Here is a 17,884-nt window from a genome sequence, read left to right as displayed (position 1 = left end):
CGTTTAAGAGATTATATGCAACACCCTTAAGTTATTCTCTTAGGTAAGGGGAAATCGCCCCCTAAGTATCATACGTAAGGGAAAAACTTAAGGTGCTTTATGCAACCGGTGACTGGTCAGGATGGTTTGACAATTGAGTAGCCAATTTGTTCACACTTATGTTGTTAGAAACCCATAAGACTTCTGTTCATCTTAAGAACACAAATGAAGACATTAATATTCTCATTATTTGTGTTCATCCATTGAAAGTTTATGCAACCAAAAAGCTTTAATGCATCAAAAATAGGGTTGCACGATTATTGTAGTTGTCCTATTGTTTGTACTTTGCTTCTTTGTTCTTATTTTTAATAACAAAGATAAATTAAAATTACAAAAATAACTGATTGTCCACCCCTTTTCAGGTGTTTGTTTACCTGGGTGTTCTTGATGTTAAGTTTTCCGGTTGATAGAATTTTATATTGCCAAGTTGAACAGAGTCAGTGGTATTTAAATGGGTATTTTGTTTTGTTTACATTGATGTTAAAATGACATGGTCAGATTTGTGACTTCTTATGTAATGCAAAAACACTGCTGTTCACTTTCAGAAGTTGTAGTGATGCTTTCTTTTCCCACAGAGAATGTGAAACATTTAAAAACTGAAAGTTACATAAACAATATATGTAAATTGATTTTACACACTTAAGGCATTATCGTATGGCATATCGAATATTGCATAATTTATCGCATCAGTTATCATACATTTTCTTCAATATCGTGCAGCTCTTATCAAAAAAGTACAAAAAGTCAGTAATCATTAAGCAACAGTAATGGTTTGCCTTATCACACAGCACTAAAACATTTTTTTAATTTCTTCTTGTTCTCCTGTGCAGGATTTGTCAGGCTCCATCGACGATCTCCCCACAGGCACAGAGGGTGCTTTGAGCCCGGGCGTGAGCACATCAGGTGTGTCCAGCAGTCAGGGTGAACAGAGCAACCCAGCGCAGTCGCCTTTCTCTCCCCACACCTCTCCTCACCTCTCGGGTATCCGTGGCCCCTCTCCCTCACCTGTGGGCTCCCCCGCCAGTGGCCCGGCCTCGCGCACGGGACCCCTTTCACCCGGAACAATGCCTGGTGGGAACCTCACTTAAATAATTTATTTTAATAATGCAGTAATTTTTTTGTTTAGTTAATTTTTTGAGAATATCAGTAGTTGCCCACTTTTTTTTTAAAAACTTTGTTGTTTACATCACCTATAGGAAACCAAATGCCCCCCCGACCACCGAGTGTCCAATCAGATGGTATATTACACTCCTCCATAAGTCAGGATAGAGGTGAGTCTTGATAGTTTTTTAAATTACTGTGACATTTTATTATTTTTACAATTTGAATAAGGGCTGCACTATTAATCAAAATAAAACTGAAAACGCGATATGGGTGGGTGTGATTACAAATCACAAAGCCTGCAATTTAATTAAATGTATGCGTTGTGTGCCTCGTGGGCAGCGCTCCGACATATTCCACCTTTGCGCTTCAGGCGACTCAAGTTCGATTCCCGGCTCCCGATCATACCCCCCTCCCTCTCCCGATCATTTCCCTCTCTCCCTCTCCCTCCCACTTCGCTTCCTGTCTACGTACTGTTCTATGATAAAAGGCAAAAACGCCAAAAAATAAATCTTTAAAAATATACATTTTACAGTTTTACAGTAATGTAAAATAAAATAATTATATATTTCTTTAATATTTGTTTTATTTTACAGTGAAATATACCAGTAGTATTATTTTTTTATAATAATTAACGTCAAGGCTAGTTTACCATAGCATAACTGTGTCCGCTTTCTGCAGTATATATGAGGAACCCTCAGATGCCATATGGCTCTCCTCAACCCGGGTCAACTTTATCCCCACGACAATCATCTGGAGGCCAAATGCATAGTGGGATGGGTTCCTTCCCCCAGAACAACACCATGGGTAACTATGGACCGCAGGGTGCCCAGTATGGACCTCAAGGTGAGAAGCTTTGTTTTGATTAAATATTTGACTGATGATTTTTAAGAACATCAAAACCATTTTTCACTTTTATTACACTAGCCTAGTTTACCTTAACCTCAAAATCTACTTAACAGGTTATCCGAGGCCACCAGGTTATGGAGGCATGCCAAATGCTAACTATCCAGGGGGTCCTGGCATGAGTGGCTCCATGAACCCTATGGCTGGGCAGGGTGGAGGGGGGCCGTATGGAGGGATGCCTCCAGGACGCATGGGTCCAGGTCAGATGGGTACTAGGCCATACGGCCCTGGCATTGCCCCCAACATGGGCGGCATGCCCCCTCAGGTGGCATCTGGAATGTGTCCACCACCGGGAATGAACAGAAAGCCTCAGGATCCTGCTGCAGCGGGCATGCACCATGGCCCATCCAACTCCATACACAGGTAGAGTGCACCACATTCTACTTTTAAACTTAAACTCATTGAGAAGTGCCGTGCACAATACGGACTAAAAAAGATGTTTGGATCTGATCTGACAATGCTAGTTCTTCAGTGTGAGAACAAGCTCATTGGTCTGTGCCATTCACGCAAGAGTCCATTCCACTGACTGTCAATGCAAATTTAAAAAATGCTTGATTCTAGGGTCGTAGGTGCCATCAGCAGGTTGTTGAGTGTGATCATATACAGTAACAATAGCCAAACGATTGTTTTTTTTATATTGCGTTAAATATTTTTAAGGTGACTTCAAGCAAGTATGCAATTTAATTCAAAATCCTTGACGTGTTTAAATAACGCAAATAAAATGAATGAAGCACTCGAAACTGTGTCATTAATGTAATTTGTATAATTAATGAAATAAGTTCTTTAAATGCGTCACGCAGTTAAATTATCTTGGGGGTCGGGATATTTTCAAACTGAGCATCTATAATGGCACAATTCCTGTAACCCTGGTTGGCAGAAATTTCTATTCTAGCCCCATAACCCGATTTTACTTATCTGTTTGCAATCGGATCATTTTTAGCAGCTAAACTCTGGGAAGGTTTTCAATTACCCACGAAGCAAATTCTTTCAAACAATCAGTCCAAAACAGCGCTTGTATGTCAGGAAAACCAGGCTTATTTCATCAGAGATGGCTGAGTGAAAAGTGACTCATGGCCAGTTTTCAGTGAATTATTCATTCCAGTGTGTTTCTCGCTTTAAATATTCTGTCAAACTCTGTGATTGTTTCTGAAGAGCGTGAGCCCTCACGTGTCGCGCTGTGTGAAATACAGACTGAACGGAACGTCAAAACATCCCACCATGGCCAGATGATATGCAAACTACATTTCTCAGCTGGATAAAGCAAACCAGTTTCTCGCTAGTAAAGTTTTGATGGATGCGAATTGTAATCAAGGTAAATACGATTGCAGTAACGTACAGGAGTCGTACAGTAAGCACGCGTGAGTCCGTTATTATTGATGCGCTAACAAATCAAACCTTGTATGTGCGCTCTTGATGCACTGATCGCACATTGCATTTATGCATAGACATATTTTAGTACATTCACGTTGTTTTTGCGCAAACATTCAGGGTAATGTTTTTATCTGTCAGTGTATGTTGCTGTGTTTAGTAATTCTGAATGTATCCGTGCACTGTAGTAGGCATATAATGCAGTCATGTCAAGGCGGTTGGTTTAAGTTTTTTTTTGGGCATCCCCATGTGGTCCTGTTGAGTATGCAACTTGACATGTCTAAAATGTAAACAATCTCTAAACAAGCTATTTGCTGTTGCACTGTACACATACTATTCATACTATATATATATATAAATGAATTATGCTTATAAACTCCTGAACAGGCTGGGGGAAACATTACAAGTGTTCATATTTCACGCTGGTGTATCGTAACCGGGTTGTAAGTCCTGCTTCAAAATGCCAAAAGAAGAAACGAGACAAAAAAATAGAGAAAAGGCAATTTACTGAGAACTGCATTTCAATTCAAACAGGCTGTTCATCAGCTGGTCAAAAATGTAAGGCCATAGCCTTAAAAAGGTAAAATCTGCGCAAAAATATGGTTTTCATGTCATTGTCCTTAAGCAGTCACACTGTCACGATCGCCTGATGGCAAAGGCAAAAAGGCTTTCTCTATTTGAATGAGGCAGGATCGTTGATCTGCACAAGCAAGGCCTCTCGCAATGTGCAATTGCTGCCCTGGTTGGACACAGTAAGACAGTCATTTTACGTTTCTTAAAAGATGAGAGTTATGGGCCAAAAAAGTCAAGTGGTAGAAAATTTACCTGCTCTTGAGCCGGAGGATCCAACGTGTTGTCTGTGAAGACATGGGACGATCCTCGACCCAAAGTAAGGCCCTTACTGATGTTGACTGCAGCCCAATAGCCATAAGACGTCATCTGCGAGAGAAGGGCTTAAAGAACAAAAAACTTCTTCAAAGGCCAAGTCTCCTCCCACGCCACAAACTTTGCTCGTTTGGAATTTGCAAGGGAGCACCAAACATGACGCATTGAAAGGTGGAAGAAAGTTTCATTCTCTGACGAGAAAAGATGTAATCTGGACGGTCATGATGGCTTCCAATGTTACTGGCATGACGAGGATGTCCCACCGGAGAGGTTTTCTACCTGGCTTTTTCCTTCAGTGGGAAAATGGAGCTTCAGGTTGTGCAGGAGTGTCAAACGGCGGCTGGCTATGTGGACATGTTGCAGCGGGCATCCCTCTTGACCGAGGGCCTTCGTCTGTGTGGTAATGACTGGGTCTTTCAACAGGACAACGCTGCGGTTCACAACGTCCGCCTTACGAAGGGCTTCTTCCAGGAGAATAACGTCGCTCTTTTGGACCATCCAGCGTGTTCCCTTGATCTAAATCCCATTGAGAACTTTGGGGATGGATGGCAAGGGAAGTTTATAAAAACGGACGTCAGTTCCAGGCCTTGGATGCCCTTTGTGAAGCCATCTTTTCCACATGGAGCGAATCCCATTGAGAACTTTGGGGATGGATGGCAAGGGAAGTTTATAAAAACGGACGTCAGTTCCAGGCCTTGGATGCCCTTTGTGAAGCCATCTTTTCCACATGGAGCGATGTCCCCATAAGCCTCCTGGAAACCGTTGCATCAAGCATGCCGAAACGAGTGTTTGAAGTGATCAACATAAATGGTGGGGCTACTCACTACTGAGTCCTTTTTTGACACTTTTAGTTTTTTTGTGAGTTTATTTTTGGGCTATGATCTTAAACTTTCGATCAGCTGATGAACAGCCTGTTTGAGTTTAACCCTTGTGCATCCTTATCGACATTTTTGTCCTTTTCAGCTTTTTTTTTTATCACTCTGCCTGTGTTAATGCTAACTGCATAAAATGTGGCACAGGTGTGTATTTTTATTGGAATTTTACTATTTCACCGCCATTTCCCTTAAAAAATCTATTTTGCTCTAGGTACACAAAATAGTGCCTCTCAGCGCCTTTTCGACAAAAATGCAATTTTTAATCCCAGGGCCATTTAACTATAAAATGATGCAATCTTTAAGAGGCTTTCATTCTGTTGGCAAGGTTTCAAAAATAAAATGTTTACTATATTATTATTATTTATTTTTTTACCAGATGGTGCCATTTTTCCAGGTTTGGCCTATAAAGCAAATACTCGCTTTATTCCTGTTTTCTGCTTCTGCATATAGCCAATTGGATAAATTGTGCAACGATAATTGTGTGGGTGTGTTATTGATGTCTGAGTGTGGTTTGTATGCGTGTAATAAAAAAAAAGTGTTTGTGTGCTTGTAATAATTGAGAGAGAAAAACTCATCTGCATATCTAAAATCCATTTACTGTGTGCACCAGTGGAGTTTTGCTGGCACCCAATGGGGAAAATCTGTTACTGCGCCCAAACAAAATCTTACTGGAAGCTCATTTTTTGAGATATCATCCTCAAATTTGGAACACAATTTTAGATTTATGGCTTTGATTTTCTAGCCGTTTAAGAGTTCAACTTGTTTCATAAAATATATATTTTGTATAAAATAATGTTCATAAATAATTTTCATCAACTTAAACCTATATAACTTTTTTGGATTTACTTATTAATTTATTTTTTACTTCAGTAATAATCTGCCAAGGGTCTTCTTTAAAATGAAACCAAACTTAAGTCTGTGCTCCCAAGCTTCACATTTTTACGACAATTTTTTCACATGAACATTTTTGTCCTCTATACCTATGTGTAACTTTTTTTAATTGATGCACAAGGGTTAAATGCAGTTTTCAATAAATTGGCTACTCTCTATTCTTTGTCTCTTGCTCCTGTTTTTTCTTTTTGCATTTTGAAGTAGTACTTACAACCCGGTTACGATCCACCAGCGCAAAATGCGAATACTTATAAGGTTTTCCCTGGTTTTAAGATTTTGTTCAAGAGTGTATTATTTGGTTATTAGGTGTCCTTTTGGAATCTCCGAAAACCCTTTTTTTGGGGGAGGAAAGGCACATACATTTACTTTGAAAAAAGCTTGCAGAAAATAGTTTTGTTAGAATCAACCTTCAGTCTAATGGTTTACTTTGCTGGATATAGTAAATTTTGACAAAATTATCATGTTAAACAAGATAAATGGTTACCGTTTCGTGCTCGTATGAAATACTCTGATACCAACAACCGATACCGCTCAACAAGTGTACAGTGTTTGTGTCCAGACAAAGAAAAACAGACAACAGAGAACATAATAGGGGTAAAAAAGAAAGCTGTCTATGAAGTAAATGTAATTATTGGAAAATTAAACCAAATGTATTAACGTCTATATAGCTGTGGAACGCAAGCTGATAAGAGGAAAAAAACGTGCAGTGGAGTAAAGCCCGTTTTATGCTTCTGTGTCGAATCGATGGCGTACCCTTGCAGACCCCTCTGCGTCGCCGCGAACCCCTCTCTGACCTCCAAAAAATTGTAACTGCGCGTCGAGGCGACGCAGACCGCAAGGGCTGTGATTGGTCAGATGCACCGCGATGCGGCGCAACCTGACGCAGACCCATAAAACTGCCACGACGCCGTAGGAGTGGCGGCGTAGCTACGCCGTGGAGTTGACGCAGAGGCATAATGAGACCTTAAGCGCGCTGCGGCACAGACGCGTAAGCTTGTCGAGCGCATCCCTTTTTCACAGACATCAGTGGAATGTTTGTAGTAATGTCAATTGCAAAGAAAGTAAAACGAGGCATGTATCAACGTTAATTGACGGTGTAGAGAGAGAGAGAGAGAGCACTTATGTTGCATGCTCTTTATTGCTGATCGTTCACTCAGTCATTTGCAGGTCCAGAACTTTCATGAACACAAACATCCGAAGTGCGCACCATGAAAACCTGCGTCTCAGACTGCGCGCAGATACTGAATTGAAATCTTTTTCACGTCTTGCGCTTGTAGGAACTAACTTTCACAAAATTATGTAAAAACACCTGTCTTGGCGAGTATCCTAGTAAACAGTCAGTTATATCACAAGTAAATGTAGACGGTATATTCATATTGGGCCTGTGCATTCGGTCTTAAAGGTACAGCAGTCTAATAAACCTGCAAATAAATCACTCACTGCTCTTATACAGGGATGAATATGCAGTGATATTTCACATTTGATTACTTTGTTCTATTATATTTATTTGTGCTATTTATAATTTGATTGTTGTTTTATTACTGACTGCTTGTCTTTAATGTTTTAAATGCACATTAATTAAGCTAGTAGTTTTTGCTGTAGTGTCAGAATTTTTACGTACAACACGAAAGTCTAACACAACATCTGGTGTTGGAATGCTCACATAGCTGGATATCTCGCGTGCCTTTTGGAAACAAACAGGTTGGTAACACAATAGGCAAGTGCATGTCGTGAGTGAATGATTTGAAGAGATCAATTGGAAATATTAATTTATCGCTTTTCTTTAAACGCTTTTATACAACCCTGACTCTGTGGAAGTCCCGGTGCTCCATATGTCGATCCATCCCTGATCACTTTACAATGAAATTTAAAAAAAGAAAAGAAACAAAAGAAAACACTTTACAAAGGAAAGAGGTGGAAATAAGACAAATAATGCAGAGTTTGCTTGATTTTACATTTAAATTTTGCAGTCGCAAAACCATAGCATCCTGGGGGACTGCCGGTACAATCAGAATTGCAGCAGAGATTTTACATTCCGGGGGAGCACAGCTGGAGTCAGTCTGATCTAGGGCTGCAACAACTAATCGATAAAATCTATTATAATCGATTATGAAAATCGTTGTCAACGAATGTCATTATCGATTAGTTGGTCTGCTTACGTCACGGGGAGCGTTTACTGGTACGCACACACACGCAAGGTCTCTCTCCCTCAGGCGCTCTGCCGAGCGCGCGCGCTACACGGTTTGGAGCAGTCTCTTCTGTCTCGCATGCGCACTCTTGCTTGCGCGCTCTAGATTTCATTTCGGGAGTTTGAACTAATTCGCGGGCATCAGGGAGCCGCAATCAATATGCGGGAGACTCCCGGGACTTCCGGGATCTTGGGATGTCTGTATTTTGTCTCGAGCATCAGGTTGTGCAATCAGTTCGCTCGCAACGTAAGTGATGGATTAAAATAGCGCTACCGCAGAAATAGGTTAAATTAAAACGGTCTTTACAAAGCGAAGCACTAAATATAAAGGCAGTTAATAACAGCAGCAGTAAAATATTGTTTTTTAGTCACTGTACTCAGTGGTTTTCAGCGAATGCTTGTGCACTAATGCATAATTTCTCCTGTCCTTTACTCAAGCCTGTTAGCTTGCTGGGTAACGTTACCTCCATTCCGTTCTCTTTTTATAGCATTTGTCTACTAAGTTTTAATTGTTTTTCAAACGCGATCTACTGCGGCTCTACATTCACACAATTGTTTTCAGTCTTTCTATATTTATTTAATCAATTTATCCTTATATTATATTCTTTTATATATTATATATATAATATATATTATATTCTTTATCCTTATATTCCTTATATATAATTAATTTTAAATAAAAATTAAATGAATTATATATTTTAGATGTTTTTAGTTTGTTTTTAGTTCAGATATTCACATCTGAACAACATGTCTGTGTAAATTTGTTTTAACAAAAATTGTGTTAAAACATATGTTGGAAATCATTTTTTTAACAATAATCATGTTTGTCAACTTGCCATCAGCAATTATCATTAAAAACAATGCAAATATTGCTATTAGTAAAACTCAATGTGTGGCTTTTGCACTTTTTAAAGTACACTTTTACACATAAATACCCTGATTTACGGTTTTATTTAGTTATAATAAAAAAAAATCAAATTTAATTTCTATCCGATTAATCGATTAATCGAAAAAATAATCGTCCGATTAATCGATTATCAAAATAATCGTTAGTTGCAGCCCTAGTCTGATCATACTGTGAGAGCTGAAAATTAGATCATAACAGTGAGAGTGAAGGCAGTGTGTTGAAAGAGACAATGGAAGATCATCTGAGTCATTCATACCACTTAAGATTTTTCAGTTAAGTCAAATTTTTTTTATTCGTTTCTTTCCTAGACCGCCTGGATTTCCCAACATGAACCAAGGAATGATGGGAGCTGGTTCTCCATATGCACCACCCATGAACAGCATGCAGGGTATGATGAATCAAGCAGGACCTTACCCCATGCCTGGCAACATGTCCAATAACTCTGCAGGTAAGCACTGAACTTGCTTGCGGACTACTTCCTGTATTTTTCTTTTGTTTTTCTTCACGCATCCGTTTTTGTCTGCACATTTTTTTTTAGATGTTTTCACTTTTTTTAATTTTACTGATTATTGAAGTAGCCCACAATGACAATGTTTTTCAATTTGTTTCATAGGCATGGCTCCCAGTCCAGAGTTTGGCATGGACAAACTCAACCAATCTCAGAAGTTAAATAACAAAGTGGATGGTACTCCTAAGACTGAATCAAAAAAGGTGAAGAGCTATTAATATTTAAATGGGTCTCGGCCTTAGTTTTGTTGGCCGACATGCATCTCTTAAGCTCAAGGACATGGGCCTCTCTGAGCTCTGTGAACAGCGCTTGACTGATCATCTGTACGGAGGGTTTTGAATGCCAGAGAATGTACATGGGGAGAAATGCACATTCAGGGGTTTTGAAATTGCTCCCTGCAGTCCTGGCTTTATACATCATTAATGAAAATGCTTTTCCACTGAAATGCACATTGCACATATACACCGTGTTGATATACCCCCTCCGCCCCGTGCTTCCTGATTATGAAAATTGCATGTTTTCCCCCCCATAACTAAACAGCAGTAATCTACTATATGCATCCATTTTTGCTTTTTCATCCTTGCAGAAGTCGAGTTCCTCTACCACCACTAATGAGAAGATAACCCGTCTGTATGAGCTGGGTCCAGAACCAGAGCGGAAAATGTGGGTGGATCGTTACCTTGCATTTGCTGAGGAGAAAGCTATGGGCATGAACAATCTCCCTGCAGTGGGCCGCAAACCCCTTGACCTCTTTCGCCTCTACGTGTCTGTCAAAGAGATAGGCGGCCTCACTCAGGTGTGGAGATGAACTTCTCCTGATATGGTAGCTGTAAATTGCAGAATGTTTTCATTAGGAGTTATTTGTGATTTGCATATGAAATGCTTATTTTGGTTTCTGTTGGCTTTGGAGTTCACTAAAGGTCTCTTCAGCCTGTCATAGTCATTAAATTGTGTCTGTCTGCTGTTATCAGGTGAACAAGAATAAAAAGTGGAGGGAATTAGCCACTAACCTAAATGTGGGCACATCCAGTAGTGCGGCCAGCTCTCTGAAGAAACAGTACATCCAGTGTCTATATGCCTTTGAGTGCAAGATCGAGCGAGGGGAAGACCCTCCACCCGACTTCTTCAACACTGACCCTAAAAAGAACCAGGCCAAGGTCCAGCCCCCGTCACCAGGTCAGTGCAGACATGTCCAATAACTGGAAACTTGTTTTTGGATTTAGTATCAAGGTATTATGACCAATGCCATGCTATAACCAGGTGTGATGCAAAAAGGCATATTTCACATACTAGTTTTTTAGTCTGTAATTTTTGCCATGTTGCACTGGGTAGCCCTGCCATTGTGCAATCTTAGTGGTCCAAAATCCCTCTTCACAGAGATGTGTATTAAGCATCAAATATGTTCTCATTGTGAGATTTGGTGCTTGCTTTCAGCATTTCTCTTTCTGGTGTAAGATTACCACAGTGTTGTGCAGATTTGAAGCTTATGAATTTGAAGGAAAGGTTAATGCGTTGTTGTTCTGAGTTAGTTTCCCAAATGCAGGTACAATGTTTTCATGATGTCCAGGAAAGCTGACATAATCAGACTTGAAAGACGATAACTGCCTGGACATAAACCTCTTTCCATTGGCCTCATAATGCACCTGTAACCAGCTAGATTAATGTGGTTGTAAATGTGACATTATAGTGTGTGCATGTCTTGTTTTAATGGAATTTTGCTTTGATGTGGTTTAATACAGCTGGTAATGTTTGTACACCAACATTTGATGTTCATTTCTTGTCGTTTATAGTGATTTACTGTACTGCTAGCTACTTCTCCTTTCTGCTGCGATATCAGAGTTTATGTATACCCTTCTGTACTTCTGTCTTCAGGCCTGGAAAATATATTGATGAATTTTGCTGCTGAAATTAAAGTTTTATTTTAGCCAAAAATAGGAAATAAAATTTGGACGGTTCAATTTGGGTAATTGGGTACTTAAACTTGGTATTCTGTTCAGGGCATTGTGCACTCAGATGATACATTAAATCAGTTTTAGTAAAGTTTTTCCTCAGTGAGCTGCCTCTGTGTTTTAGCCAAACAAGTTGCTACTTCACCATCCTTTTTGGTAATTGTGAAGTGCATCCACACTGCTTAATTGTTTACCTGTTGTAAGTAGTGTTGTCAAAATACTGGAATTTCTAATTTCGATTCTATACCTTGAAAAGTATCGATATTCGATACCTTTTTCGAGACCATGGGGAATTTCTGCCCCAAATATTAGATATTTTTAATAGGGCTGGGTATTGACACAAATTTCACAATTCGATTCGATTTTGATTCCCAGGCTTGCAATTCGATTTCGATCCCGATTCGATATCGATTGTTTTGGATTTCAGGTACAATACATGGCAAATTTTCACAAGGAAAACAAATCTCTTAACTAATTCATTAGTTCATTAGCCTACTATAATATTGAAGGTAAAAATTAACTGATATGTAGCTATACAAACACTTAAATTACACTTATTTATTTTTATAATAAGAAAATAAGAAAACATCCATTGAAAGTCTAGGAAATAAATATTTTCTAAATGCTTTAAAAAGTATGTAAGCATGTAAATATAAATCTATAATGCAAAATCAACTTAATTTTTTGGACATAATAGTGTGTTGGCAGTGTGTGAACACAATCAACTTACATTGATACAAATCCACCCACTGCTTTTATATATATGTATAGCGTTTTTAGGCCTGATTTTGGCTCGCCGACAGGATTTGGGAGATCGCCGACAAATGCCCGAAACCATAAGCAAATCGGTGCTCGTTCACTGAGTGACAGTCACGCAGTGTGAATGATCAACGACACGATCTGAGAGAATCGCCGTCGATTCACCGACGCCTGTGAGATATTTGAGATGCTAAATATCTGAATCTGTCGGCGATTCAAAATCCTGCGTTCTGACTGAAAACTACATCGGTGATGACCTACAGCCAATGAGAGGGCAAGATACAGGGCAGCGGGATGTTCAGGGAGGAGTTATAGACCAGAATATCAGTATTTTATTTAATAGATAATAGTATTTACAATTATATCAAACAGAAACAAAGAACAAACATTTGCTTGACCAGCAGCAACAGCAATACATTGCAAAATTATTGATTTACCCCCAACTCTCTGCAGAACACTCAGTCCTTGCTCCCCTCATCTCCCCAATCTTTTCCTCCTGCATAAGCTGTTTTTTTGTTCTCCTTTTCGCTGCAAATTAATGCATAGACAATTTAGATCGCAATCTTCTTGCAGGCTATCATTTTTAATAACAATTTCAGTCTTGCATTATTTCCTTATCACTTCTCAACTTCTCACGTCACTTCTCACTTCACAACATGTTTGGTTGTGTAACGTAGTTTGCGGACCAGACAGTTGTTCTCTGCGACTCTTTCTTTTGTAAAGTCATGAAGTGTGAAACCTCCTGTCGCTGATCCATCGTGCAGTGTGAACACAGCAGCAACTGAATGTTACCCCAGATAGTCATGCAGTGTGAAAAGGACAGTGACCTGACTGGTGAAAGATTTTTTATATCTTAATGAATCTCTTAATCAGTCTTTAGCCCTACTCATAAATTGGGGCACACTTTGGATTTGGTGTTGTCACACGGTTTACCCGTTACAAATCTGAGAGTAGTTGATGCTGCTATTTCAGACCATCTGCCAATTGTGTTTGAATCTGTCTGTGTTTTCCCACCTCGACTCGCACTCAGTTACTCTCGTTTCATCCAACCTTCCATTGCCAGCTTATTTTCCGAGTACTATCAAGCCAACCTTGCAGATGTTGTCCCCTTCGACGAATTAAACCCTGAAGAAATGGTGGAGGTTTTTACTAAAACCTGCTCCATTTCTTTAGACTCTGTTGCTCCCCTTAAGCCCAGGAAAGCTAAGGGAAAGGGTCCCGCCCAGCCTTGGTTAAAAGGCCTTACTCGCTCTCTTAGACAAGAGTGTCATAAGGCAGAGCGGAAGTGGAAAAGAGATGAACTCCAAGTTTAATATGAATGTTTAACTGCATGCTTACTTGGTTACCAAAAGTCAGTGAAGGAGGCCAAATCTAAATTCCTTTCAAAACCCATCACAGAAAATGCAAATCGGCCAAGAATGCTTTTTAAGACAATTGATTCAGTGCTAAAACCCTTACCAGCTCTCTTCTTCCATCTCGGGAAACCTGTGAGAACTTTTTGATGATAAAGTTTTTCATCTTTTGTGTGATGTACAATAAACTTCATAAAACTCATTAATAAAGTTTTGGCCATCATTCAGATGGGGTCTACTCTGCTACAACAGGCTTGTAGTGTAAAAGGAAGGTGACAACATAAGTTATAACCGTAATTAAACTAAACCATACCTGTTAATAATAAATTACAAGCATAGATTAATACAATAGATCAAAGATACAAATGAAATAAACAATGCTTTGTTTTTCAGGTATTCAGGTACAGAAATTGAATAATCAAATGTAAAATAATACTGCAGTCTTCACTGTATAAATTACATATAATTAATCTTTAAGGCTACAAAAGTGATTCTCTCTTTGTGTTTTGTTGTTTGATTGACTATACAGCATCGGGTATATTACACAGATCCAATATAATGATATGCATCCGTTTTATTAATTGTTTACGTTAAGCCATAAGCAACTGTTTACGAGGACACTCGCTGAGACGGGCAAATAGATTAGAAAGAGTACAGAACTCGGTGTATGTTTGCTGTCTGCTTGGCTCTGTCTCTGCACAGAATATAGCGCGCAAGTTCTGTATTGAGTTCTCTTTAGCATCTTTGTGCACTAAGATGGTTTAAAATTGCTTGAATGTTTAATCTGACAGGACATAAAACACGTGTGAATGACAAACGTTCACTCTATGATTGTTAAACTTTACAATTATTCCGAGGATCACGTGTTTCTAACCGAGGTGCCTGGTCTGTACGGATTATGTATTAACCACAATCTCTATACTTGACATCGCGGATGCACTTATCACGATATCGATGGTAAAACAAAATATTTTGCAGCCTTAGTCTTACAGTATTCAATTTCTGCAGTATTTCTTCCCTGAAAATAAAAGATTAATAGTCTTCATTGTAAAAATTAAATACAGAAGTTACAAAAGTTATTCAGTCAAGAGCAGTGAGTTTTTTTTCTTTTCTTTTTTCTGTCTTTTGTTTGATTAACATTGACAAAACAGCTGCAGGCTTATTAGGCTGCGGTCACTGTAAGAGCTAATGCACAGATACAATATACTGTTTCACATTTGTTCTCTTTCTCAACTGTTTACCTTCACTTAAGACATAACAGACTATGTTTATGTGAATACTTGCCAAGATGGGCATTTTGACAGAATTTTTGGTGTACTTGATGTTAAAGCGCAACTTGTTACTTGTCAAGTTGCTGTCATGAGATGAGAGCAAGAAAGTGCAGCTGGTATCGGTGTCTTGATACTGCTGGAAATAAGTATTGGAGCCGTTTGAGATATTTCAGTATTGATACATATAAAGAAAAAATGTTTTTTTAGCACACTATTTGTTACTTATCCACATTGTGCACACGAAATACATGCTGACATGACTAAAAGAAGCACTATTTAAACAGCACTGTTTTGGTCAATGGTTTTAACCCCTCAAACTATTTCGGCCTATACTGTTTTAATTTGTTTTTGTTTTTTTGCCCAAATAGTTTGAGTAAAGCATATATATATATATATGTATGTATATATGTATATGTGTATATATAGATGATATTTATATATATATATATATATATGTATATGTATATATATATATATATATATATATATATATATATATATACATATATATATATATATATATATATATATATATATATTTTTTTTTTATCTGAGCACGGCACTTTAAGCTGGTGCACCGCTGGTGTAACTTTTGTTTTTGTTTCATGCAAGTTGCAACAGTTCCGTCCCGTGTAACAGAAACATGAAGTGTGAACGAAGGGGTTAGTGAAATGTTAAGTCAAGCTGGGGTTTTCTTCATCTTTTTTTTCCACCCTCCCCCTTCTTTATATGTGTTTGAGGGATATCCTTGCCCAGAGGAGGGAGGCTGAGGTATTGTGCCATGTGTTAAAGAGCTGTGGAGTGTGAGATACGGATAAGTCTGACCTGGCAGTGACCCCGATGTGTGTACGAGTTAATGAATGAAAGCATGAGTCATCCAACAGGCATGCCAGTAGTAATCGTCCTCTAGCTGGCCGCAAGATGAGCTGCAACATGTGGTGTACAAACATGCTGTTCATCCACACACATTTGTCTCTCTCTCGTCATCATTCCCTGCACTCTCTGACATTTACACACATGCACATTGGCTCAAGTCTACTTAAACATGGCAATTATGTTGGTTGGGATTGGCATGAGCACTCAAGGACTTAAAAAAGAGATCATAAAAAAGTTTGATAAGGAAGTTCAAAACAATTCTCTATCAGATCCCAAAAGCAAACAAATAGTGCAAATACTGAAAAATCATGATCCTAACCTTGATTGCCATAACATGTCAGTTAGCCAGAACGGGATGAATTTATGATTCATTAAAATATTGGTTTCTGGGGTGTGAGCCGAGAGACTGTAATGTACACTGGAAGTAGGGTTGTCAAAAGTACCGGTAGTTTGGTACCAAGTCGGTACGGAAAATTTTAAAATGTGACTATACAAGCATTTCTGTAGTACCAGGTATATTTGGTACCCTCTAATTTATCTAAGTGCAGGGCTTCAGACTAACTTTTTTACTAGGAGCACTGTAGTCTCTCTCTCTCTCTCTCTCTCTCTCTCTCTCTCTCTCTCTCTCTCTCTCTCTCTCTCTCTCTCTCTCTCTCTCTCTCTCTCTCTCTCTCTCTCTCTCTCTCTCTCTCTCTCTCTCTCATTCATATATATATATATATATATATATATTAGGGGTGGCACGGTACATGAAAAAACATAATAATAAATTACAAGCAAATATAAATTACAATAATTAACGGCTCGACGCATGCGCAATGTAACCTCGTGCCCGTGACCTCAGACAGTGTGTTTACTTTTCGCGCAAAATAAGAGATGTGTGGACAATGGACATACATATGAGGCTTGTTCGACTTGAACCGGCGCTGCACAGACCGATCGTTGAATAACATCAAAGTACCGCGAGAGCAACGGCTCCGTATGCTTTTCAATCACTCTCGCGGTACTTTGATGTCATAAACCGATCGGTCTGTGCAGCGCCGGTTCAAGTCGAACAAGCCTACAGTAAAAGTGGAGTATGGAGTGCTGCAGGTCTCGTCACGTATAGAAATGTCAAGTGGGAGATATAAGGAAGGCTAACCGGAGTTGGAGGATGAGCCAGCGTCGTATAAGTCCGGTGTGTGGGAACATTTTGGATTTCATGTTACCTATGATATTTAAATACAGTGACACCAAGTTTAGATAAGAACTCCAGTCATATGTTTCCAAATACTGCACTTTAATTTCAAGTGAAAAAAATGTATCCTCACTCTCAGGGAATAGAAGGATTGTTGATACTGTTTTTGTGTTGAGGTTGAACTTATGTTTCACTTTATGGTTATGCATTTGCTATTGTTATAGCCTCAATATAGGCAATTATGTGTAACATATTTTGATTTATTTAAAAGATAGTGCTTTAAGAGTTTCACTCTTTTTCTTTTAATAGATAAACATTTTGTAAGAGCTACACTGACGTTGACAGTTTGATAAATGCAAGTTAATTTTAATCTTTGTGTGCTAAAAATGCACATAAGTCCCTATAGAGATAGCCATACACATTCTCCTTTTTTGCCAAATAAACAAAAGCATTTCATCAATGTCTTCTCTCTTGCTGTATCAAAATGTCACCTAGCTTTCCTCAGAGATGGTCTCAATAATGTGCTTAGTCAAGTCAAATTCAGTTTGTGCATGATTACATGATATCAAATTTTTTTTTAATACTGTATCCTGAATTGTGGATAATTAAGCTATTGCCTATATCATATGCTGAAGTACATTTCCGGAGTGTTAAAGATTAAAAGAGAAAATAACAACAAGAACCATACAGAACCGAAAACCGTGACCCTAAAACCGTGATCCGAACCGTGGGTTTTGTGAAGCGTGCCACCCCTAATATATATATATATACACACACCACGATATATACTAGTGTCTGTGAATATTAAACCACAAAAAGACTTTAAATA

At 38.7% G+C, this 17,884-nt stretch overlaps 1 protein-coding gene across 1 annotated transcript in view; it reads left to right on the top strand.

Annotated features, from left to right (window-relative positions):
* arid1ab (AT-rich interactive domain 1Ab) overlaps positions 1 to 17,884 on the top strand; it is a 122,575-nt gene that overhangs the window by 92,886 nt on the left and 11,805 nt on the right. Inside the window, exons 5-12 of the mRNA XM_077200129.1 lie at positions 870 to 1,110; positions 1,236 to 1,310; positions 1,822 to 1,986; positions 2,103 to 2,409; positions 9,472 to 9,611; positions 9,777 to 9,874; positions 10,258 to 10,467; positions 10,643 to 10,847. Of these exons, the coding sequence (XP_077056244.1) occupies positions 870 to 1,110; positions 1,236 to 1,310; positions 1,822 to 1,986; positions 2,103 to 2,409; positions 9,472 to 9,611; positions 9,777 to 9,874; positions 10,258 to 10,467; positions 10,643 to 10,847 (1,441 nt within the window). The remainder of the gene's footprint in view (positions 1 to 869; positions 1,111 to 1,235; positions 1,311 to 1,821; positions 1,987 to 2,102; positions 2,410 to 9,471; positions 9,612 to 9,776; positions 9,875 to 10,257; positions 10,468 to 10,642; positions 10,848 to 17,884) is intronic.

This window comes from Siphateles boraxobius, unplaced genomic scaffold (assembly GCF_051911475.1).
Source record: "Siphateles boraxobius isolate OS27281-9 unplaced genomic scaffold, OSU_SipBor_1 43, whole genome shotgun sequence".
NCBI lineage: Eukaryota > Metazoa > Chordata > Actinopteri > Cypriniformes > Leuciscidae > Siphateles > Siphateles boraxobius.
The sequence above is the reverse complement of the archived record's forward strand: the minus strand, read 5'-3'. Positions and strand labels throughout refer to the sequence as shown.